Consider the following 25254-nt stretch of genomic DNA (forward strand, 5'->3'; position numbering starts at 1 on the left):
GTGGCCAATCTCCGCCTCGCTCGAGGCCATCTCTCGGCACAAGAGACAAATGGCCCCGCCGCCCAACCGACCGCCGTACGAAGGCATTAAAAGCCAGCCACTCCACCACGGCTCAAAGGGCAGGCGGCGTCAGACTGCCACTCCCGCAGTGGATGTGACCGGCGTCCCGTCCACCGACCCCGGTCACCGCTCTGCCACCCCAGTCGCTGTAGCAGTACTGTGGGCATTCAATGCGGCACGAGGCAAGTTGGCGCCGCCCCCGTTACTGTTCTGCCGACATCCATCGCCGGACCCATCTCCCGCTGGGGAAGGGGTCCGACGATGTCACGTGTCCTGCCAAGAGGGGCACTCAGCACGCACGGGCGCGACCCCGGACCTCCCCCTCGTGGGGTCCGGGACTTCTACGCGCTCCCGGACCTTCTAATGTGCACACCCGCACTCCGGCCAGGGGGTCCGGGACCGTCCCACGCCATTACTACCACTGGTACACTACAGGACGGCCGCCGCCATCTCCACGGGACCAAGGACGAAAATCCAGGACGACAGCGACACGCGCCGCCTTCCCACAGTACACTTTCTACAGTGTTCGACCACTGTACCCCGCGATTCAAGGAGAACGACGACTTCCGCGCCCCTACACTCATGTACACCGCCTCTCCTTACAACTATAAAAGGAGAGGATGGGCTTCCTTTTGAGAAAGAGGGGGAGAGGGATCTCTCCAATCGAAGGGTGGAAGCAGGCTCCCTGAACTTCCCCTTTCAGAACTTTCAGCACGATTGAGTACTCATCTCAACTAACTCCACTTCTAGCAGAGACTTGGGAGCTTTCCTCCCACTCTCGCCCCGCTTGTATCCCCTACTGCAAGCACCCCGGGTGCAAGATAATACAGTGCCCTCGCACACCCCCTCTGCTGGACGTACGGCCCCACGGCCGGAACCAGGATAATCTGTGCGTTATTGTGATTGCCTCTTGCACCATCATCTGGGACGAGGAAACACGCAGCATTTACTAGTTGGGATCCAGGCCCCCGGGTCGGGACACCGACACCATTATTTTCAAATATATGCTATTCATGTTGTAATTTATTTATCTGCACATTTAAGTTTACAGGAGTTTACTGAAACCTTACATGCATGAGCCTAGGTTCCCATATATTGATTACCCAGGGTTAAACCGACTAGATGCTTTGCTAATAGGACCGGTAAAAGTCGAGGATTTCCTGTCACTCACGAGATTATAGGAATTTAATGCCTACTACATACTGCAATCATAAGGATTATGGGCGGGGTCATGGGATGATATTTATGGTTGAGACCCCGTCGGTTTAGTAAAAAAGTACTAAGGCCGCAGTGTGTGGTAGTGGTTATTAAGCGTTTGAAAATACTAGCCACATGCCGAGAAATATGGTAATCGGTAAGTTTAAGTACCTGATTGGACCGGCAAGTGGAACGATCATTCATCCTCTTCTGAACTTGTTTAGGGTGGTTGCGCCATGCGGCTACTAGAGTAGACTTACTCTGTAGTCGAGGGGGTGACCCGGATCCACAGATTGGAAAGAAAGGGGAAATGTTGAGTGGGTGACTTCATTCTCCATACGTGTGTGCTAGGTTTACCTTGCAAGGTTAAGAACTCAATTCGAATCGGCCGCCGCTCACGGTTAATGAAACTGCTTAACACTTCTGCTACATAGAGTAAGAATGGAACATGATTGTGATGATGAATATTGATGGATGATTAATTGTTTTCCAATATGAATAATTAGAGATAGATGTTTACTTAGAATGGTTAATTGAATTAGAATTATGAAAACTAAAATCTGAAAGTAAGAACTTACTATTAGTCGCTTTTTCGGCAAAACAAATCCCTCCAGCCAAAAAGCCTTGCATGTCTAGATAAGTGGACTAAGTTATATCCGTTGACGGGTAAATCTTGCTGAGTATTAGTATACTCAGCCTTGCTTGTGGCTTTCCTTTCAGGTGTTACATTTGAGGCTATGGTTGATGTCATGTACAGGCTTCATCATGACGTCATGATTCGACGCTAGTCTATTGTTTTATTTCCGCTGCAATAAAGAACTATGATGATTTCTTTTATGTTCAAGAGTATTTTCTAAATTTGAACTGGTTTTTTAATAAAATTATGGTGTACTCTGAGATGTATTAAATTTTGGAATGTTGTAATCTATGGACTTGCCTTCGTGCAAGTGTTCTACAAGCTTTGGGTTTGATCGACGCATAAGTCATTTTATCGGGATTTTACCCGATAGCGCTGCCGGATTAATCCGTTTAAAATGCGTATTAACTTGTATCACTTTTATAAAAGATGGTTAGCACATTTATAATTTGGGCAGTTCTGACGCACCTTTCCCTTTTAAAGTACAACCCATATAGACGCACTGCAGCCTCAAACTCACATGGTCGCGCCCACCTCCCTCATACGCATACCATTAGAAATTCGGTTTCCTAGAAATGTACGAACGTTTTCGTAATGCTCAGCAAGGGTTACAGATATCAAAGTACATATCCAATGTTTTGTATTATTGGGTTTAGGACAGATACAATAATTTATAACCAAATTACCCCTCGGCTAATAGTAAGGAAATACAAAACAAAAGTTGTGAGAAATACAAGCAGAAAACATGTTGTATGCTAGAGATTGAAGATTGTCCAATCTTGATCCGTGCTCCCCCTAATCGAATCAAAGCTAAAAAGCACAGCCAAGTGATGCAGGAAAAAAAAACAAAGAGTAAGAAAGCACAGCCACACTTCTCCGCTGCAAACAAAAGCTCACTGCAAATGGGCTGAGAAATAAAAAAGCAGACGGAGCAGCCCATTATTATCGGCGCGGCGGCGGTTGCTTCAACTCACAAATTTGTCGCCGAAGCGACGGGAATCCGCGCCCGCTTCGCGTGCCTAGCTAACGGAACGAAACAAACAGAGCCGACTTCCCCTTGGCCCGTTCACAGCCGGCCCGCCCCCTCTCCTTGACGGCGACAACTGGGCGAGCACCGACGACTGGGCCAGCGACGCCATCCTACGCCAGGTCTTCGTCGGGTACGCCCCTCCTACACTAGATGCGCCCCTGCCTTCGTGCCTAGCAATTCTTGGGGGAAATAGTTTTCCTGGATGAGGTTTCGGAGGGGGGGGGGGGGGGTTATTCTTGAAATCTTTGACGGCTTGGTGTTTCCCCCCGATTAAACCTGTCTTTGAAATAATATACTCCTTGCGGGCTTCCACCATCTAGTAGGGTAAGATCAGGTGGCTGTCGTAATTCCTAATGCATTGGCCTCAGATTGAGCGTATTTTTCCAGATCCATTTCATTTCATGGATATATAATTTACCTACATTCCATTTTGTTGTTGTATATTGTTAGTTCATATTTTCCATTCCTCTGAAAGTGCATCTCATTTTAAAATCTGAATTCTGAAGTGTCGACTATAATCCAACCAAACAGTGGCCAAATTAGATTGCCAGTTGCCACCAAGTTGGCTTGGAACTGTTGGTTTGCCCCAGTTCTGGGACTAATGTGGCTGCAACCTATTTCTGTGTTCTCTTCTAAATTTGGTATCATTTTATAGTCAGCAACAAAATGCAGCTAGTATTCCATTGTTTTGGCTACATTTACAAACCAAAAACCGAATGCAGCTAATATTCTTGTGTCTAGCTAGTTTGAAGGCGAATTTGTTGAGGCATCGGAGGCTACATTCACCAGTGCAAGCAAAATTTTGGTTTAGAGCAAAGGATGGCAGCACAGCTAGTCTTTTCCAGTGTTTCCAATTGCCAATGCCCATTAGGCATTTCACCGAAAAAATGTTAGGAAGGCACTTCTTGGTGAAAGTGCAAGAATTTTTCAGAGAAACAAGTGGTTTTCTAGTGGTCCATATCGCTCTTCTCGACTGGAGTGCTCTGCAAACTCCCGTCGAGTGGGGCCACGGCGTACCAAGGATACCTTATATGACATTCACCCTGAGATCTCCTTGCTCTATGGAGAGGATAATGGTGCAGCTACTGTATCCAGCAAGGGGCAGGGTATTGACACTGCAGCTGAAAGATTGGTAGATGCTCCTGCCTCTTACCGCTACAATGAGCCCAGGATTAAAGTCATTGGCGTTGGAGGTGGTGGCTCTAATGCTGTGAACAGGATGATTGAAAGCTCCATGAAGGGCGTAGAATTCTGGATCGTGAACACTGATTTTCAGGCTATGCGGATATCGCCCATTGACCCAGAAAATAGGTTACAGATTGGCCTGGAACTGACACGTGGTCTTGGTGCTGGTGGGAACCCAGAAATCGGCATGAACGCAGCCAAGGAAAGCCAGGAGTTGGTAGAACAAGCAGTTTCTGGTGCTGATATGGTTTTTGTGACGGTAAGTACATATCACTATAGCATAACACACTCTTTTCAGTTTTATCAAATAATATTTTCATTTGATAGAACTAATGATACCTATCGTTTCGTTGAGAGAATACGGTAACCTTGAATTTGATCCTCAAAATTCATTTTGCAGGCCGGAATGGGAGGTGGGACAGGAACTGGTGGGGCACCTATTATTGCAGGGATTGCTAAGTCCATGGGTATATTAACTGTTGGAATCGTGACAACCCCATTTTCATTCGAGGGAAGAAGGCGAGCTCTTCAAGCACAAGAAGGAATTGCATCATTGAGAAGCAATGTTGATACACTGATCGTAATTCCAAATGACAAGTTACTCACTGCTGCATCCCCAAATACTCCTGTGACAGAAGCATTCAATTTGGCAGATGATATCCTTCGGCAAGGTGTCTGTGGGATCTCAGATATAATCACTGTAAGAGAATATGCTTCATGATATATTATATATCCTACTCTTTTCTTAGAATAATTCCATTCATGTTCCTTGCAAACACTCCTGTGATTGAAAATATTATGTATACTAGACAGCTGTGCAATTGCTGATACTATATAAAAACTATGCTAAAGATAATAGTTCTTACATCTTATTGACCATATTTTAAGTACAAACACTTTTTTATGTCCTCTAATTACCTTGTGCTCTCCTGATAAGGCATATGAATGCAAGTCGACATGCCTGCTAGTGCAGGTCTTCAAACAGAAGCCTTATTATCCACTTCGTTTTTATATTATCCATTTGCATTACTAGCAACAGAGTGAAAGTAAATTGACATTATTGTGCACTTGGTTTCTTCCTGAGTGTTCTACTTTGCAGCATCATGCTTAACATGCCATTGTTGAAAACTCTTGAGTCTGGAAATTGAAACATTTTAAACATAAGTTTCATCAAAATATTCACTTGTATAACAATTACATGTGATCTACATGGCTAAGCATGTCGCTTCTACCTTCTTTGCTTTGCAGGTGCCAGGTTTGGTGAATGTGGACTTTGCTGATGTTCGGTCAGTTATGTCAGATGCAGGTTCATCATTGATGGGCATTGGAACAGCAACAGGTTAAATTTCAGAATTCAGCATAACATATTTTTTTCAGAATCAAATACAATTGTGTTGTTTGTTTGAGATCATCCTATAATGTTGTCTTTGCATTTCTAAGCATCTGTAACTTGTCCCCCACTGGCCACTGACACACTGACAACCAACTCACTCCTGCCAATTCTATTGACCTATCTGCAGGTAAGACCCGAGCCAGAGATGCCGCACTTAATGCCATACAGTCTCCTCTACTTGATATTGGTATTGAGAGAGCTACTGGAATTGTATGGAATATCACTGGAGGGAATGATCTAACCTTGACAGAGGTAACATTTACTCATATATTTATCACTGAACTGTCAGATGCCCCCTGTAATTGTTAGAATACATTCGGGCTAAACCACACTGGCCATCGTCTTGTACAGGTGAACGCGGCAGCTGAAGTAATCTACGATCTTGTTGACCCTGGTGCAAATTTGATTTTTGGCTCTGTTATAGATCCATCATACACTGGCCAAGTAAGTCATCGAATTACAATGTTTTCACTTTTTGGTGAAAAATATTTTATGCATCACAACTTTAATTTAGAGGCCGTTAAGATCTCAATGGTAACTTGATCCCGTGTCCTTGCCAATAACATGATACACACTATTCAGGTGAGCATAACTCTGATTGCAACTGGATTCAAACGCCAGGAGGAAAGTGAGAATCAATCTTCGCAGGCACGTATTGCATCATTTGCCTACTTTATGCCTATTTCGTTTCTGTATTCTCATGAATGTTCATGCTCAGGCTGGAGACAGCAACCGCCGTCACTCGGGTTGGTTTTCTCCCACTTCCCAGGAGGAAGGTCCAGGATTGCAGATCCCAGAGTTCCTGCAGAGGAAAGGCCGTTCAGGGTTTCCGCGAGTCTGAACACGTGCTACAGTAGTTTGGTTCATTGCTCTTCTTTATCATGGTTTCCCACCTCTTTTTGGTAGTTTGGTATCTTGCAGCTTCCGTTTCTAGGTCTCTTTTGTAGCAAGATATTGGTTGTTTACTGTAGTGTTAGATCAGATGTTGGAACCCTGACTCTGTGCAAACTAGAGGCCGCCTGAGTAGATTGGGCCGGGCTTCTATGCTTCTGGACCTGCAGTAGATGAGGATCAATTTGAACTCCATAAGAGCTATGAATAAGTCTGCACCAGAGAGCATACTATAATGTTCCGTGTGAAGGATTATCTCTGATTTTCTTTCACTCTGTTCGCTGTGCTGGTGCTGGAGTGGTATGAGAGAAAAATACTGTTGGCTGGCTGGTGGTTGGAGGTTGGTGCTGGAGCGATGTGAGAGAAAACTACTGTTGGCTGGCTGGAGGAGCCAAACAGCGAACAGAGTCGATTACTAGATATCCTATTGTTCCTCGTGTCATCGTGTGTGTGTGTTTGTCTAAAACTCGATTACCAGAGATATTGATTGATTGATTTATTAATTATTGGATTCGGGAGGATCTATTCGTTCATATCTTGGTGCATACGGGACTATGAGTCATCATATTGCTGACTTGGATAACGTGAAAAATTCGTGCTTCGGCTTGGGCCGCATTTGTCCTCGTTTCACAAAAATTCTCAAACGAGCTAATGTAGTTAACTAAACACGGTAGCATTTGTAGCCTGTGGGATATGGAAATGTGATCGAGACCAGAAATTATAAGAAGATACGGGTAATTCTGGTGCTAAATGAGAGATAGTGGATCCAGAGGCGGGCCTACTATTGATGCATGAGTATTCAGTTGAATACCCAAAATTTTTTGTTAAAAAATTTATATACATACTATACAACATATATGTATGTATCAAAAAATAGAAAATAAGAGCATCTCCAAAAGAATGCTTAAATTATAGTCTCTAACTCTCTATATCCTTACGTAGAGGGTCACTCTAAATATTTTCTCCCTGTATTGTATTATCGTGTCCCCATGGTAATTTTTTATACCGGATATCAAGTATTATGTGTCCCGTGGTAGTTTTCTTATACCAGATATTCTATTGTTTGAATCATGACATAGAGCGTGGAATATTTCTGTTTCACGGATTTACAAGGGAGAGAGATGATTTAGGATGTTGCTACCTCGAGAGATTGATTTTTTTAGAGTACTTCTGGAGAAAGTTTTTCACTAAAAATTCTAAGTTGGTAACTAAAATAGCCTTTAGGACGTATCTTAGAGATGATTCTAACATTACAAAATAGGTTTTCTGTCAGTACCCTGTAGCAGGGATACCCACTCCTACTGCAGCAAGTCAGGACTCGCGTAGTCATCCGTAACTACGCCATAAGGGGCGGAGCAGCCGGGCCTCACGGGTCAGGCTCTTACCTCACCGGGCCAACGGCCCCGGACCCGCTCCCCGCTCTGGGGCGGGTCCGGAGACGCCACGTGTCCTCGAGGAGGGGAAGCTCCGAGCCAACAGCCGCCTCCCGCGTCCATCCGGACCTCCCACGCGCGTAGAACCAACATACCGCCGGGGGGTCCGGAGCCGCCACGTGTTCCGCAGGCACGGGCGCGGGCGCGGGTCTTCCACTGGAAGACTCGCCCACCCGCCGCATTCAATGCGGGAGGTTGAGGCGTGCTCTGCCGCCGCGGCACGCGGGGCAGCCTTTGTCAGGTCTCACTGTAGACCGCGTATTACCGAGGTACACATTGCAGCCGCATGCGCCGCATCCGCGCAGAGCTCGTCTGCCGCATTAAATGGATACGGCGGCACGACACTTTTCCATCATGCCACCTACACCGCAAGGTACACGGCCCGTTCAGCTACGCTGCAGGCAACGCTGCAAGCTACGCCTGGCGCCGTTTTGACAAGACAGCGCATGGATATGCTGGACGGAGGAATCCCGCGGGCAGGCAAGGAAATCCAGGAATGAGATCCCATTCGCCTGCAACGCCATAATGTATGAACAGTATGTTATTTAATACTACATCGATTGGGCCCACCTGTCGGGGACCCAACGATCATGTACGCGCCTCTCTTGATATATAAAAGGGAGGCACTCGCTGCACACACAAAGTCTTTCCAGACTCTCTCGAGGCTAAGTAGACACAAGTAATATAACACACAGTGGACGTAGGGTATTATGCTCCGGCGGCCCGAACCACTCTAAACCTGCTGTGTTCATCATGTTCTTCCAGCGAGATCGAACTAGTCCTAGTTAACCCTCGAGTACTCACCCTCTAGACTTAGGCGGGTGCATTACGCGCACACGGCTGTGGGTTTGCACACCACGACATTTTCTAATCTCATTTTGCCTCGTTGGCTCAAATGGCCTCTTCTCCTCGCGACGGCCCAGCCGTGACTTCGAACCACCACTGACCCTAGGTCTCCACCCTACCCATCCCAATTCCACTTCCCACTTCCCGCGTGGCTGCATCCTTTTCTCGCTTCTGGCCGGTGGTAGCGAATTCTAGCGGCATATCGGATGACAATTGCTTGCGATGATATGCAAGCGGCTTGCGGTTCTAGGAACTACGTAGCGCACGGTTGTATGAAAAAAGAATTATTCTTTGAAAATGTTGAATACCCAAATTCCAAATCCTGGGCCTGCCTTCTAAGTGGATCGTTGTCTAATCTTTATTTTTATCTGTTTTTAAAGCATGTAACATTTTTACTAAAAATTTTAGCTTGATCTAACTCGCGTCACTGATAGGTAGGTAGACCCGAATCGTCTTGTACTCTAAACAGGCTTGAATACAATAAAGAACGCGGAAACATAATAAAATCCTTTTCTGGCTCACGCTGGTCGCGCCTCACGCGCGATGGCGCAGCTAAAGCGCTACATGGGACTGCTGGGTCTTCGATCAGGGCGTAAGTTCACACGTCGACAACACAACATCAACACCAGTAAGAGCCGTCCACACAATCATATAATATTTCCAAAATACAAGATCATGGGCGGTTGCAACATATGAGCATATTTGTAATTCCATATAAAAATTTAACAAAGTCAGTCGTACGATATGGATAAACCCTCTGTTTTCTTCTTATAAACTTTGAACAATCTATTTCTTCTTAATGCAAATGATACGTAGCTCTCCTGCATATTTTTAGAGAAGAAAAAAGACAAACCCTCTGATTTGGTACACCGAGCCTGTAGACAGAATTCGCAACTTATTCTCGAGCCATTTTGCAAGATAACCTGAAGCACAACCTGTTCGTGAACCACCAACCCAGAAGGGGAAAGGCCTCCGAAAGAGGAACAAGCCAGGAGGAGGCGCAACGGAACCGCGAGAAGCGCCACCAACGAAACGAATTCCCCCCCACTCCAAAAACGAGCACCAAATCCACAACGCACGCATTCCTCCCCTCGCGCGCTCTCCTCGTCGCAGCGCGCCTCGCGCTTCCCCTCCTCGCCGTCTGGAGTCCGCGCGGGCGGCGGGCCGGACCGGATCCCGCTCCATGGCGGAGGGCTTCGGCCGGTGGGAGTCGGATCCGCTCTTCCCCGCCGCCGAGTGCGTGCAGGACTCCGCCGACAGGTACCGGCTCTCCCTGCTTTCCCGCCTTGATCTACTGCTTGGCTCCGGATACGCGCGTTCGTAGCCGTAACCTTGTGAGATTAGTGGCCATTTCGGGGAATTCGTTGCCTGGTTCTGGACGGGACAGCTCCTTTCTTCTGCTCGTTTATAATTGTTTGCGGATTATAGTTTTAGACCGATAAGCTAGGCCCAGGATTTTATGTTTGCATGGATGGCCGTTACCTAAACTCTCATGGCTGCTCTTCATAATAAGTTATGGGAATATGCGAGTTTGGCTGCATAAAAGGTGCCCTAGAAGCATTCAAACGTTTTCATGATTGAGGTGGAGCAGTTCAGGGAGAAGTGGCTTGAATCTGTTCTTTCTATCTGTTGGTGAAACCTCGGGCAAGTGTTAGCATGAATTTAGCTTGTGCAAGTCTCATTTTAGCTTATGTTTTTCGCTAAACTAGCTTTGTTATCAGCACCCTGGCTCATGCATCTGAAAGGCTGTAGAAGACGAATAGCGATTTCTCAGTCTTCTCAAGGGCTGAAGATTTTGTTCTGACTAGATTTGGAACTTTCTTATGTACAAACTTATGGATTTTCACTTAAGTTAATGTGGTGCCTTCTGGGAGCTTACAATTAATGTGTATATGCCTTTTCTAGTAGGAAGTAGGAACTAGGAAGAAATGTGCAGATTATCTGTTTTATCTTGGCGAAGTACAGTCCACTTAATGCAACCTTGAAGTTATTTGTGTTAAATCTTGAACAGTACTCGTACTTAGGCTTCGCATTGCTATGTTTTTTTTTTGCTAGATTCGGATTGATTGGTTAGTTAGAAGCATCTCTTTAGAACATATAACAGCAAACTGTTTCTGGAACTCGTAAAGATTTCTGCAAATGGCTAGATTCAAAGCGCAGGGTGGATTTACAACCGCAAATTGTCTCTAAGCAGTTTAAGTGTCCAAATTGAAGGTCTTTCTTATTACATTCTACAAAATAATAAGTAATGCGCAGCTTTCTGATGGTACTGATAGCGCATCATTTTGGTTGGTGTATAGGATGGAGGGTGTCTACCGCCTGCTCCTGCATGAAAGGAAAGTTATGCAGGATGGTACTTCAGATGCAAAGTTTCATGCTCCGATGCAGTATGAGAGAGATGTGATTACTGCTCTTGGAACTACCAAATGGCAGGTTCAAACAGTCAAGCTTTCCATATAGAGTCTTCAACCACTCTCAGCCCTGTATGATTTGACTATGTTTTAGAACATCCATTTGTATCTCTATTTCTCCTGAGGCCTTTGCTCTTGTAACTTGCAGCTGGAGCAATTTGAGAGGGAGGTAAATGCAGCTGCATTCTCTGACAAGTCAAAGTCAAGAGAAAATGCAATCTTAAAATTTAGACAATTCATTAGAGCTATAGCGGAGCAGATTTCTCAGGTGGAAGAAAGTTTGGAGGATCTTAGCCTCAGTTCTAATAGAACTCCAAAACATTTATACTCGAGTGAATATGATGGAGATGGATTGGCATCCTTTCTTTCTGGTACCAGCAAGGATGACCATGTGTATAATTCCACTGGTACAGATGAAATTGTTGAGCTTAAGCTCGACCATGTACCTTTGGTAAATGGCTATCATTCCACCCAAGAACATAGAGCATATGAACACAGGAATTCAGAAAAAGATGTGGAGGGAGCAGGCAAGCTTAAATCTTCATGTGGAGAAAATGCATGTGAAGGGGGTCATAACAATAGTAGTATGTATAGTTTGGACACTGATGATTCTGTAGGTAGGAGGCTCTTCGACAAAAACAAACTCAGTAGGCAATACCGTAGCTTTATAAGAAACTTATGGTTTACAAAGCGGTCTCGTGAAAGCTTTACAAAGAGGAGGAAGGATGGAGAAGATATGGATAGCTTGAGAAATGGAAACACACTACCTTCCTTCAATATACCTCAGTCTGGAAGGGTATGTCACTCTTCTTTAATCATTTATTTCATCCTCTGATTTTCTGGATATTGTAATCTTGGTACTGTTTTAGGCTAAAAGTTTGTTGGTGCTTCAAATAAATTTGCTATACACTAATGTTCACATGTAATAACTTTATAGTCATAATTCTTGCAGGTTATGTATTTCTGGCCAGAGGTCATCAAGAGGAGATTAAGTAGATCTGAGTATTTTACAGATCGTAATCGTCCTCAGATTCGTTTGGTGACAGCAGTACTATTTGCACTAGCTATTCTCTGTGAGTTTCTTTCTTCCATCAGCCATCTGCTCCTTTTGAGAATTTGACTCTTATGATTGTTAATATTGTTTTTGGAACAAAAGGATATTTAGTTTGACAAAAAATTTAAGTCAGTTGTTCATAGTTGAATACCTGAAGAAAACCGAAGAATGAAAACCTTATTTCTCTTGGTATTCATCCGTCATGAAAGTATAGCTATAGCATCAATTATTGGTAACTGATAACTTTCCTGAAATCTGGATTACTGGAAATGAAAGGTCCAGTGTTGAGAATACATTCTCAACAATCGAGATCCATTTTGCATACGATTCATAGCATAATGTTAGCTATTTCTTTAACTAAGACAACATGGAACAGTAAGAAATTAGTGTGAACTCTCTCTGTGATTCTTGAAATGCCATTTTATGTGTTTAATGTTCTTTTACTGCTAAATGGTTAGCAAACTCTTTGTCACTGATAATCTTTTCTGTTGTTGATCTAACTGACATTGGGCCAGGATAATTTTCTTGAGATCTGCCCTCCCACTTATCTGAGGTGATCTTCATGCAGGCTTGCTGGTATCCCATGTGAGGTGACTGTGAATCCAGTTTTGGTTGCTGTTATGTTATGTATGTATTACCGCGGTCCATGGTGTACTCTACCAATCATATGCTGTGCTGTGTGATGGTTTCTGATGGAGAAGGATCCATAATTCTTTTGAAGCCATCTCAATGCTGTGCTCCAAATTGTCATGTCATGCAGACAAAGGTTTTTCTTTACAAGAGCAGACACAGGTTTGAAAAAAAAAATCTTTGTGCAGTTGATAGATGTGGTCGCTTGTGATTAGCGTGACCTGTCATCAACACTTGAAAAAAAAACACTAATCCATGTCTTTTATAAACTGTGCGACATGATCTATTGTAGTGTTCACTCGTACTCGTCCTACTGGTATAACTAAAGGTTGCCAGATCAGCGAGATTGAATTTGGAGTGTAGATTTTATGGGGAGCAATTTCCTTGTGTATTATTTTGATATGGAAGGGAAGGCTGAATTGAATCAAAATGATTCAGTGTGTTGTACCTGGTTTGTACGTTGTAACTGCCCCCACCTGGGATATTGTATTAAATTCGGTTTCTTATGGACCTGGAACTCTCCTATTGTTCCCGCTTTGGTTTGACTACATCAGATCTATGGAGCTAGGACGGCCTTTCGGGGGTGTCTGCATATGTTCACCGTGCTGTTGTGCCATTCTGCGGCCGTCAACTCTCGCAAGTCGCAATCATACAGTGATATGTAGGAGAACAAGTACAAGTTTGTCGATACCAAAAGAACATCCAAAAGAAGCTTTTCTTCGTTGTGAATTGAAAAAGGTAAAAAAAACTCGTTTCTCCCCTTATTTTTTTTTCCTTTTCTGGAATAAGACTCGCATCTACTTATGGCTACCTAGGAAGAATTTGATCTTAAAGATGGAACTGAGAAAGAGCTAAGCAGTTCGAAGTATCCGAAATGTTTTATTGGGAAACTAATATAAATTGTGGACGTGATTTGAGAGTCCAGTTATCGTCTCTATCTGAATTTGTATATGAGATTCTGAGCCTTATTCAAATGTTATAACATGAACTATACAACATATAAGATATAACTAAACACGTCTATAGAATGTGGAGTAGTGTCCAAAAACAATGTTTGCCGAACTTCAGTTCAGCACAATCTGTGCCTCCAGTTAGTGAATTATTGCTACGAATGATACGATCAGGTGGATGCTCGGCTCCTACCAAATTCACGCATCTGATTTCGTGTCTGAATCCAAGGGAAACCGTCGTACTCGAGTTCAGTTCAGAGTTCGATGATCCTGATCACTGATCGCCTAAACCCTAAGCTCTATGGGCCCCTCGTGTCAGTAAGACCTGCTCCGGCTGTCTGCACCGATCCCGTCCCCTGATCCCCACCAAGAGGCGCCCCATCCCGCGAAGCAGCCGCCCTGATCGCCCAAACCCCACCAGGCCACCACCATCACGCCCGCAAATTAAGCAGCTTCTCGTGGTCGGCTTCGCAAACCCAACACGGCCTTTCGCCCGACCTGCCAGCCGCGCGCCGACCCACGGCCCAGAGCAGAGCAGAGGCGTCGCGGCCGCGGCCGCGGCCAGTTGGGTTGGGGTCGGAGCCAGGCAGCCACCCAGCCAGCCGCCGAGCCGCGGGCGGGCAGGCGGACCAGTGGAAGCTGCCCTTATTAAAGCCGCCGAGCGCGTGCTCTGCCGCATCCATCGTCCCGACTACTCCTACCTCCTCACCTCGCGATCCAGTCCCCCGCCGCCCCGCCTCGTCTAGAATCCGGCCTCCGCCGCGCCCCGGCCCTCGACCACCGCTCCGCATCGTCGGGAGGAGGTACGCGTCCACCGACCCGCCACCTTGATCGCGCGCGCGTAGGGCGTAGCCGTCGTAGTCGTAGATCGCGTTGTCTGATGTGACGCGACCCTCGCGCTCCCGCCTCGGCCCCGCGTAGCGGCAGTTCCGCACTTGCCCGCCTGCCCGCCGGATCCCTCCCTGTTGCTGGGTTTGATTTTCCACTCCATAGCGTTATTGCGTCGTCACATCGAGTAGTTAAATGTAGGAACTGGTGGTAATTGCATAGATGTTACACGGATTTCTGAGATTCCATCTGCATTTCTCCGTATTTTTCCAGCACTTCGTCAATTCATTATGATCCAGTGGTAATCATTTCTCATGCGCTCTCTCGCCAGTAATCCACGGTGATCACCGGGCCAAGCAAGATGTCGGCTGCCACCGCCCCGAGATTGTCCGTCCCCAAATGCGGGGCGAGCCTCCGGACCGCCGCTCCGGCGGCCAGGGCCCCTCCCTCCGTCGGCTTCGCGAGGCAGGCGGCCCGCGCGCCTGGGCCGCGGCTCTCCGGCAGGTTCGTGGCCTCCGCGGCGGCCGTGCACAAGGTGAAGCTGGTCGGGCCGGACGGGGTGGAGCACGAGTTCGAGGCCCCCGAGGACACCTACATACTCGAGGCGGCCGAGAACGCCGGCGTGGAGCTGCCCTTCTCCTGCCGCGCCGGGTCCTGCTCCACCTGCGCGGGCAAGATGTCGGACGGCGAGGTCGACCAGTCGGAGGGCTCGTTCCTCGACGAGAACCAGATGGCCGAGGGGTACCTCCTCACCTGCATCTCCTACCCCAAGGCGGACTGCGTCATCCACACCCACAAGGAGGAGGAGCTGTACTAGAGTGCTCGTGCGTCAGTGAGCTTCAATGGCGGCGCAGTGGCTGAGACCATGGGTTGCCATGCCATGGTAGAGACGATTGTTGTGGGGGAAGGGATAGCTCTTGATGTCTACTGTTGAACATCTGTTTCGTTGAGATCGTGCCATATGAGCTGTGACAATAATTGTTGTAACGTGATTCTGAAATTCAAACTGCAAGTATTTTTTGAGCAGCAATGGCGAAAAGTGCACATTATGATCTAAGTTACAATTGATGTTTGAAGTTAAATTGCAGCAAAATTGATGTTTGAAGTTAAATTGTAGATTTCTTTCAGAGTAGTGTCAAAATATTGGCCTGTCTTCAAGCTGAATGTGACACAAGAAGTTCGCACTGTATTATCACCATTATTTGGAAATAGTTTTCAATTTTATTTTAGCGCCATTGCATTGTTTGGACACGTAGCAGCTCTTTCTTTTCACAAAACAAAAAACAAAAACAAAAAAACAAAAAACAAAAAACAAACGCATAGCAGCTCCTTTCCTGAAGTGGAGTTCTATGTTGAACCTCTGAAAGCCTGCTCAAACAGTCCCTCACTATTTCCTGCAGCTTCAGGTTTTCAGAATGTGACTTCAGAGATTCACAGAATATGACTTCAGAGATTCAGAGCAGAGATGCAGGACATGGATCTGCATCTGGTTACTGTTTGTCCTCTGCGATATGTTATTACCCAGCTGTGCACGTTGGCTGTTTATCTGACACCTTGATTCAGGCTACCCTGGCCATATGCGTTCTCCATAGGTCTCGTTTAGTTTGAAATGAAATTCTTGTACATTTGAAGTATTAAACATAGATTAATCACAAAACTAATTACAGAACTCGTCTGTAAACTACGAGATGAATTTATTAAAATTAATTAATCTATTATTAGCACATGTTTACTGTAGAGATTAAGTGTCTAATCATAGCTTAATTAGGCTCATTAGATTCGTCTCGCAATTTACAAGCAAACTATGCAATTCGTTTTTTATTTCGTCTAGATTTAATACTCCACGCAGGTAAGATTCTCTTTCAATGTGATAGTTTTGGAATTTTGAATTTTACAACTAAAGAAGACCTAAGTTGGAATTGCTCTGACATGAATGGCTCGTACGAGTTGTGTGACAATAATTGAACATGGTTTTGCAGTCCAAACTGCAAGTGTTGTTCAAACTGCAATGGCAAAACTTGCACGCTATGGGAAGGGGGGAAAAATGATGTTTTCTCAAGTTAAATTGCAGATACCTTCCAGTGGCAAATTTTGCCTTGTCCTCTATGCATACTGGTCTGCTTGCTGTGCTGAATGTCAAAACAGAATTTGGCACTGTATATTATCATAATTATCCGTACATATATTTTTTTTCGTTTTTATTGTACGTTGTCCCCTTGGTTCGTTGGATGGATGATAGCTCCTTTCCGAAGTCTGAATGTTGAAGCTCTGAAAGTCTGAATGCTCATATTCATTACATTCTTTGTTCTCACTGTCCACGTTTTCTTGCGATGATATAATACTCTCCTCCCTCCGTCCTCTGTCAAACTTCGCAAATCCTACTAGGTATAAAACTTTATCCCATTTTGATGGCAAAGTTCAGGTCGGCTGTTGCCTACCGTAGAGTTCTTTTTCCCTAAAAAATTCTGTCAGCTTTAGTTTTTCAGAAGGTAAGTTCAGAGCTCAGATGCAGGGCATGGATCTGCTTACTGCTGTCGGTATTCCTGTGTGCTATGTTATTTAGCTCAACTATCCTAACTACCTGGATCATAGAATGTTTTCCTGGGTTGGAACTGGATATGAATTGTTCGTACATGGGCACGGCCTGCGACTCGGTGAATATCAGTGCAGTAGCAATATAGTCGATCAGCATTAACGCGCCTCCTTGTTGCCGACCGTTGTCAGGGTGCGGCGAGGCGACGCATCCGATCGTGAACCATTAACAATGAGCATGAAACATGCATGCTGTAGGAGTTCTCTTTTATAAAATTTTGCATTTGAAATCCAACGACGCACGTGCCCTTTTGAAGCAAGGCGGACTTTTTGCCCCTCATGCAAACAATTTTTGACGGGAACTCGAGCAAGCAAATTCGGGAATAGTATTCGATAAGATTCAGAAACTGGACTTGTTGATCCTTGAACGTCGCACGTGTTTGTCCTTGAACGTTCAACATTCGCAATAGCATTCAGACTTCAGTAACCACGTTTATTTCTGCAATATGTTTGCATACCCAATGAGCCAGAGAAGATAATTTGTCCTGCCAATCATGCTGGCGTCCACAAAAAGGATCAAGAAACTGAGATCAGACGAGCCAATCTTTCAGTGTCAGGGTCGCGGTCAGGTGTGACCGGCTGACGTGGAAGCTTAAATATTTGGTCAGCGACCACGACCAGCCCCCCCTGCCTGCGCGCCGCCGGCACCAAAGCACACTCGACGAAGCGGAATCCAATTCCGCAGTCGCGCATTGGGGCGCTTCCTGGCGCGCGATTCCAGAGCCACTACGCAACGACGGAGCTATCGGCCCCACCCACGTGACAGACAGCCAGGTATTAATTTGTTTTCTTTTTTTCTTTTCTATTTTTTCCCTTTATATTACATAATAGCAAGTGTTACCTTTTATTTTTTTTCATTTTTCCTTTTACTTTCCAATATATTTATTCTCATGCACATGTATTAGTAACATTTGTTTTATTTTCTTTTTCTAAGGTGTTCCTTGAGTTCTGCTGTTAAACTAAGTTCCTTTTTTCAGTATTTTCATGGGAAGTTGGATAGTGAACTTATGCATAAAAGTTGTGCGAGAAGTTTTTCTAATAATATTATCGTGGGAGTTATGCTAAAAAATATCATCCGACAAGTTTTCTAAAAAAGTTATGCATGTAAGTTGTATATCGTGAAATATCTTCTGAAAAGTTGATTGAAAGAAGTTATAAGTAAAAGTTTTGTGTATCACGAAAGTTTGCTGCAAAATATTCCCTGACCAGTTGTTTGGAAAAAAAATTATATGTAAAATTTTTGTGCATAAATTATAAGGTTTCAAAACTAGAAAATTGTGCATGAAAAAAGTTTCCTGAAAATGAAACTTAGTGGGCTGTCGGAAATCGGGCGCTAGCAAGCTTCCTGGCGCGCGTCCGCTGATTAGAAAAAACAAAAACCCCTCGACGAAGCTGCACCCGGCGATGCCACGGCAGGAAGGCGCAGCAGGCAACGCGCCGTGCACGTGCGGCAGCCGGAGGAAGGCGGCGCTCCGGCGTGCACGACGGCACGAGCGAGCTCGCCGCCGTCCCGTCCCCGTAAAGACCTCCCCCCTCCTATTTTAGGACCGTTTCCCTGAAACGAAAATCCTGTTTGGATTTGGAACATCTGGAAAATCTCCAATGGAGCCTCGCAGTCGCAAGTGCCTTCCTGTTTTGGCTGGCCGCGAGAGGCAAGCGGCACCGCGGCAGGCCGTATCAGGGACGATCTGAAACCGACGCGTCCCGTCCTTATGTGAGCCTGGAGCCTTGCAACTTGCAAATTAGTATTTGGTATAGTATAGATGTAGATAGGAAGTGTCTGTATCCGTGCGTTTACAGACGAGCACACGGCGTACGCTGTGGTGACTCTGCTCTACTATAAAGGGCAGGCACAGGTAGCGCGACGACACGGCCCGACGCAGGAGAGAACCGCGCGACTTAATGCGAGCGCGCCCGCCCCGCCGCCCCTAGGCCCGAGGTCCGAGGGAGAGGGAGAGCGCCCCGAGACGAGCCATGGCGCCGGCGGGGCTCCACGCCGTGGCCGTGCGCGTCCTCCTGCTCTCGCTCCTCGCAGTCTCAGGTACGGGTTCTAGCTCCTTGCCTCCTCTCCCCGTTCATGGCGTCGCTACTGCGGTAGATGCGTTCGTCGCCTCTTGGTCCTTGATTGCACTCCTTTTTCTTTTGCCGGTTTCTTCCCCGTATCGTTTCAGTTAAGTTGGAAGGCCCTCGAGTTCAGTTCCCTTCCTGTGAAGGACGATATCGCAGAATCTTGTTTCATTTTTTCCTTTCTGAATCTTTCTAGCACAAAAGAGATGAGATGAGATGAGACCATCCTTCCTGTGTCATGCAGCAAGGCAGCTGCTCGATCTTTTCTTCTGCAAATGGCCTGGGGCATTGGCTGCGCCGCGAGGTCGTTTTCGTGTGTTTCTTATTTGGTTTTGATTTTCAGCCGGCTGGTCCGACGTGTGTTTGACAGAGAGAACAATTAAATTTCCACGTCATACGGCGACCCTTCGCTGGAATCACGTATGCCTGATTTTGACATCTGCTTGAAATTTTCTGCCGGCTGCTGATCGATATCGTCCGATCTGTGCACGTTTTATTCGGAAAACGACGCCCGTCCTACCAATGAGCATCGCAAGCCAGTTCATGTGTGAAAGTGAACCGCATTTAATTTCCCCCTAAATTTTGCTTTGTTTTCCAGCATGCCAGCAGTATCTGTTGCCGACCTAATTATCACTAGCTAGGATGCAATTACAAATATCTCAAAATGAAGCTTTTCAAAAAAATATCTCAATAATATACAAGCAGTTCTTTCTTCAGCAATTGTGTCAAGAGCTCTTTTACGATGATTGTAAAGTACCAATGGTTATTTTCAGGTATTTTTATCTTAAACTTTTTTCTAGCCGTTAGTCTATGAAAAAGTATTTATAAAAACTAAATTAAATTAGTATTCGGTCCCACTTTTGGAACTTGATCCTATATTTTGGAAGTACCAGGTACTTTATCATTAGTACTTCTTATCTTCATCATCGTAGGATTTTATCAGATGAACGGCTTCTATTTTTATCAATCATTGTAAAATTTCTCTTGTGTCAATAGTCTACGTAATTTTTTTTTTGCCATTTTGAGCCTCTTCCTGAATCTGAAAATTTGATTCTCCGTCCCTGACTGCAGCCATCGACGTTGTATCGGCGGCGACGGCGGCGCCGCTCAAGTTCGGGATCAACTACGGCCAGATCGCGAACAACCTCCCGCACCCGGCGCAGGTGTCGGGCCTCCTGCAGTCGCTCAACGTCAACCGCGTCAAGCTCTACGACGCCGACCCGGCCGTGCTCACGGCCTTCGCCGGCACGGGCGTGGAGTTCATCGTCGGCAACGAGGACCTCCAGAACCTGACCGACGCGGGCAAGGCCCGCGCCTGGGTGGCGCAGCACGTGCAGCCGTTCATCCCGAGCACGCGCATCACCTGCATCACCGTCGGCAACGAGGTGCTCTCCGGCAAGGACACGGTCGCCATGCAAAACCTCCTCCCGGCCATGCAGGCCATGCACCAGGCCGTGTCCGACCTGGGCCTCGCCGGCCAGGTGAACGTCTCGACGGCGCACTCCGTCAACATCCTCGCCAGCAGCTACCCGCCGTCGTCGGGCGTGTTCCGGGAGGAGCTCGCGCAGTACATCCAGCCCATCCTCAACTTCCACGCCGAGGTCCGCTCGCCGTTCCTCATCAACGCCTACCCCTTCTTCGCCTACAAGGCGAGCCCCGGCAGCGTGTCGCTGCCGTACGTGCTCTTCGAGCCCAACCCCGGCGTGGTCGACCCCAACACCAACCTCACCTACGACAACATGCTCTACGCCCAGATCGATGCCGTCTACGCGGCCATGAAGGCCATGGGGCACACGGATCTCACCGTCAGGATCTCCGAGACCGGGTGGCCGTCCAAGGGCGACGGCGACGAGGTGGGCGCGACCGTGGCCAACGCCGCGGCGTACAACGGGAACCTGATGAAGAGGATCGCCATGGGCCAGGGCACGCCGCTCAAGCCGGACGTCCCCATCGATGTGTTCGTGTTCGCGCTCTTCAACGAGGACATGAAGCCCGGGCCGGCGTCGGAGAGGAACTACGGGCTGTTTTACCCCAACGGCACGCCGGTGTACAACCTCGGGTTCAACGGAGCATCCTTCAGCCCGTCGCCGACGTTCTCCTCTTCTTCCAAGCCGACGGTAAGAAATTAAACTCTGGGTGACAAAACTCTGAATCCAAATTCAGTCGCATAATTTCACACACGATTAATAGGTTTTTTACAGAAAAAGATTATCTGAAAGAAATAAAAAAAGACGGTAGATAACGTAACATCGCCGTACGAGGAGCTTCTTCTTCTTTCTTACTCGTTGTGTTCACTGCTTGCAGACTACATTTCTGATGGCGGTTGTTGTCCTACTCGCCGGCTTTTTCCTATGATCTACACCAGTATTGTGCGAGAAGATTTGCGACTAACCCATTTGTGCTTGCATCGGACATCATACTAGTAACCAAAGCCCATAATCTGACTTTGAGGTAAGCTTATCTGGATAGTATTCCTCTTCAGATAGTTTTTACTTTCTAAAGTTGTTTTCTCAACTGTTCAGTTATGTCCGGGATTATTCCGGTAGCTAGCCTTTCTAAGAATCAAGAAGGTATCTTTATGGGCTTGTTATTTATGGACGTAGGCGTAGCAGTTACTTGAAAGTATCTTTATCTTTACATAGCAAACAACAAATACTATGTAGTATCGTACTATTGTACAAGAGCAATGTTTTGGAACAAGTCTACTGCTACGTTGTGTAGAGCCCAATTTACAAAAACTGTGTACAAGGAACTGGTGCTCCTACGTACTCGTCAGGCTGCACAACTGTTTAAGAATCAAGAAGGTACGAGGTCGAGTACCGATTTTCAAAACTCTGACTAGAAGTAGAAAGATTATCCTAAGTAGATTCCACACATCATCATACAAAACCTGGTTTTTGAGGGGAACAAAAAGGTTTAAGCCATGGAACCGAGTAGCTAGTTTGTCAACCTGTCTGCCATGATGTTAGGTGGTCGGTCATCCTGCCCTGGAGGCAACATATATGTGTTCGGCCGTTTTTGCCTCCGGCGGCCTGCCACTGCCAATGCCACGGATGTCTTCGGTTAGCCTATTCCCCAGGGAGGCAGGCCGGTGGTTGATCGGTTCTTGCGCTGTCCATGCTCTGACAGCTCTAAACCGACCAACCAAAGAGGACCGCCCTTGCTCGCATCATCTCGAAAAGAATCGAATAGGCATTGTCACGAAAGGAAACACGCATGGCTGCAGCATGCTTCCATCTGATGGCCACTTTTCAGAAGCAACAGTTCCTTTGGCAAAATCTGGAGCCCGTTGTTGTTGAGCGCTCGCTGTTGTCGCCAAACCTTGAGATGAGGGCATTTTCCTAGAGTTCCACGCTACCTACCTTTTCAAAATGAAAAGACAGTATTCCATTCAGCGTACAACACTCGGTTTGGTAATTAAGCTCATCATGCTGGAGCGAGTTTGCTTATCTACTTTGTATTTGTATATGCAGGTTAGCAAGATTTTTTGTTCTTTTCATCAGTTGATTGATTGGATTGGAAGATTGTAACTAGTCCTATATAGAGGAAGGAGAAGGCGGATGTACCATCATCATTTCTATGCAACTGTTCAGGAAAATCAGTCAAACCGCTGTAAAATTTTGACAGTATGGAATAGAACTGTAGAAGTACCAATATTGGTTATATAGATACAACGAGCATGTGACTTGGAGTGGTTGTTTAGTTCTGTTCTTTCACTGTATTATACATTCATCTTATTGTATTAGAAACAGTCTATCATCAGATAGTTCTGTGGGATTTGTTCAATTATAGCCTTTTGCAGATGACGGAATATTTGTTTCTCTCACCATTGACAAAAAATTCTAACTAAAAAGTGCATTTGTACAAACTCAATCACAGCCACTAGTTCCATTTTTTTTAGAAAGACACCAGAAAAGGTGTCTCATACCTCCCGAACCCTAGCTCCTCTACCAGCGAGGGGATTTTTTTAACCTCAGCTTGAAATTCACTCCCCCGGAAGTCAAACCCAAAACCTGAGGAGTGCTAACTGAGCTATCTACCAAGTCAGACTAAGTGAAGAGTTGAATGGCCTAGGTGAGCCGAGAATCCAAACAGCCTAAGTAGGATGTGGAAAGAAATTCTCACCTCTTAGGAATGAAATTGGGTTTGTACATATGTGCACTAATATACTACCCTTAAAGAAATTGGTGGTACACGAGGCGCAAGCTAATGAAATTCTTGATGAAGTTGTCAGCAAAACCGTGGGAGAATTAGCAGACGAGGTAATAGCAGAACAAGATGAAGTAATGGGGGGGGGGGGAGGAAGTAGAGTGGTGTGGGTCGGATGGTGGAGATAGGCTGGAGAAGGAGACTGATCTACATTCTGAAAATCAGGCGCTAAGAAGACAGTCAAAAAAATAGTGAAAAAGCGACTAGTCCGCGCCTGATAACGTGGCCAAAAAAAAGCACCCAAGAAGAGCGTTATGAAAAAAAAATAAGAAAGGTGCCGCCAAACAGTTTTGAAATTGAACAAACAATAGTTAGTACTAAGGGGTTCAGAAAAAAAAAGTAACACATGGAGGTCAAATCTTTAAAGAGCCAAATTCTGAAGAATTGAGCAAAAATGAGATGGGGAAGAGCATTCCAGTGGTGGCAGCAATTTCTGAAGCTGTAGTGTCACCAACTCGAGCAAGTCCAAGACTGGCTGAAGAAAGCAAAGAGAAGGACTGCAGCAAAAAATCTGGAATCAGCAGATAACAACCTTACGCAGTCTTTGTTTTGTGTAGATAAAGATGTTGTGTCTTCCAATTTTTTGCAGTTGGGCATTTGAGCTCAACCTGAGTTAGTGCATTCTCTTTGTAAGGTAGCTTTTGACAACAAAAGCTATATAGGACTTTTGGGGGTAAATGAACTAGTAGAATTAGATTTTCTTGAAGAGGAGAATGATGATAGTATAGAAGAATTAGAAAAGTGTGATTTAAAAGAATTGTACGGAGAACTCTTAGAGGAGGTATTTGATGAGGATAATTCCTTAACAAAGCCAACTCTGAAGAGTGGAAAGAAAGAATACAAGTCAAATGCTAAGCCATTGAAAAAAATGGACTTGTAGAATAAATCTGTTCAAAAATTCTTTTGGTGTAATCGGTCTTAGTGACTTGGCTAAAAGTAAATTTCTAGCTGATACAACTATAGAAAAGAAATTGGATTTTATAACCATGGAGACAGGAAAGAAAGATTTTAGCCAATCAATGCTTAATGGCATGTACTTGTTATGTGGCTTTATGTTTAAACCTGCTCTAAGTACTTGTTCGCTTTGTTGCGAGATCCTTCCCTGGGAACCCTGGGGCTCTATCTTTTCTGTTAGCAGGCATGGTAGGGGTTGAATGTCAGCCCGGTGCGCGCCCTTAAACTGTTTCTATTCCTGCTTTATTTCTCTGTATGCACTTCTGTGTACTGTGATATTTCCGTTCTATAATGGAAATGGAGGGTGCCTCCACGTCAAAAAAAATGCTTAATGGCATGTGTGGTGAAAAAAATTTCATATGGCATTGGACTGAACCTCATGGTAGGTCAGGAGGCATCCTAGTTGGGGTAAATCTAGAGGAGCTGGAAATCGGTGGTATTGAGGATGGGGATTATTTTGTGAAGTTCAGACTTAAAAGTAAAAAAAAAGGACAATTTCCAGTGGGTTTTGGTGACTGTTTATGGGGCAGCACAACCCAACTTTAAGGAGAATTTCCTTACAAAATTGGTTTAAACCTGCAGAAAATAGAAGTTACCTTTACTAGTAGGAGGAGATTTCAATATCATTAGGAATCCTAGTGAGAAAAACAATTCCAGATTTGATGCAAAATGGCCCTTCTTGTTCAATGTTATCATAGATGGATTGGACCTAAGAGAATTAGAGATGTCTGGTTGAAAGTTTACTGGGGCTAATTCTTTACCTAACGCAACATATGAAAAGTTGGATCAGGTTCCAATGAGCACTGTATGGGAGCAACACTTTTCCATTAGCCACAGTGGTTGCCCTAACTAGAGAGATTTCAGACCATACTCCTCTATTGCTTGAT

The 25254-nt window shown here is 45.5% G+C and overlaps 3 protein-coding genes and 1 pseudogene across 7 annotated transcripts; all 4 read left to right on the top strand.

Moving 5' to 3' along the window:
* Positions 1 to 2874: 2874 nt before the first annotated feature.
* Positions 2875 to 6662, top strand: LOC120665336 (annotated as a pseudogene). Its single transcript, XR_005671147.1, has 8 exons — positions 2875 to 3054; positions 3666 to 4368; positions 4510 to 4809; positions 5358 to 5448; positions 5630 to 5754; positions 5854 to 5946; positions 6085 to 6150; positions 6221 to 6662. The product of XR_005671147.1 is annotated as a cell division protein FtsZ homolog 2-2, chloroplastic-like (transcript).
* Positions 6663 to 9625: 2963 nt separating this feature from the next.
* LOC120665338 lies at positions 9626 to 13284 on the top strand. 4 transcript variants are annotated; one of them, XM_039944879.1, is made up of 6 exons: positions 9639 to 9682; positions 9786 to 9932; positions 10973 to 11105; positions 11232 to 11879; positions 12036 to 12156; positions 12706 to 13284. In XM_039944879.1, the coding sequence occupies exons 2-6, from the start codon at positions 9856 to 9858 to the stop codon at positions 12729 to 12731; spliced, it is 1005 nt and encodes a 334-aa protein (XP_039800813.1). In that variant the 5' UTR covers positions 9639 to 9682; positions 9786 to 9855; the 3' UTR covers positions 12732 to 13284. The 4 variants fall into 4 exon arrangements, with proteins under 4 accessions (XP_039800812.1, XP_039800813.1, XP_039800814.1 ...); XM_039944878.1 differs by having other exon boundaries at positions 9626 to 9932; XM_039944880.1 differs by lacking the exon at positions 9639 to 9682 and having other exon boundaries at positions 9713 to 9932; positions 12653 to 13284.
* Positions 13285 to 14227: 943 nt separating this feature from the next.
* On the top strand, positions 14228 to 15606 carry LOC120665339 (ferredoxin-6, chloroplastic-like). The gene is made up of 2 exons (XM_039944883.1): positions 14228 to 14520; positions 14877 to 15606. Exon 2 carries the CDS (start codon positions 14907 to 14909, stop codon positions 15360 to 15362), a length of 456 nt encoding a protein of 151 aa, XP_039800817.1. The 5' UTR covers positions 14228 to 14520; positions 14877 to 14906; the 3' UTR covers positions 15363 to 15606.
* A 3390-nt stretch (positions 15607 to 18996) lies between these two features.
* LOC120665337 (glucan endo-1,3-beta-glucosidase 14-like) lies at positions 18997 to 23015 on the top strand. Its single transcript, XM_039944877.1, has 4 exons — positions 18997 to 19178; positions 20276 to 21321; positions 21509 to 21655; positions 22678 to 23015. Exons 1-3 carry the CDS (start codon positions 19112 to 19114, stop codon positions 21557 to 21559), a joined length of 1164 nt encoding a protein of 387 aa, XP_039800811.1. The 5' UTR covers positions 18997 to 19111; the 3' UTR covers positions 21560 to 21655; positions 22678 to 23015.
* Positions 23016 to 25254: the final 2239 nt, after the last annotated feature.

The sequence above is a fragment of the Panicum virgatum genome, chromosome 3N (genome assembly GCF_016808335.1).
Source record: "Panicum virgatum strain AP13 chromosome 3N, P.virgatum_v5, whole genome shotgun sequence".
Classification (NCBI taxonomy): Eukaryota; Viridiplantae; Streptophyta; class Magnoliopsida; order Poales; family Poaceae; genus Panicum; species Panicum virgatum.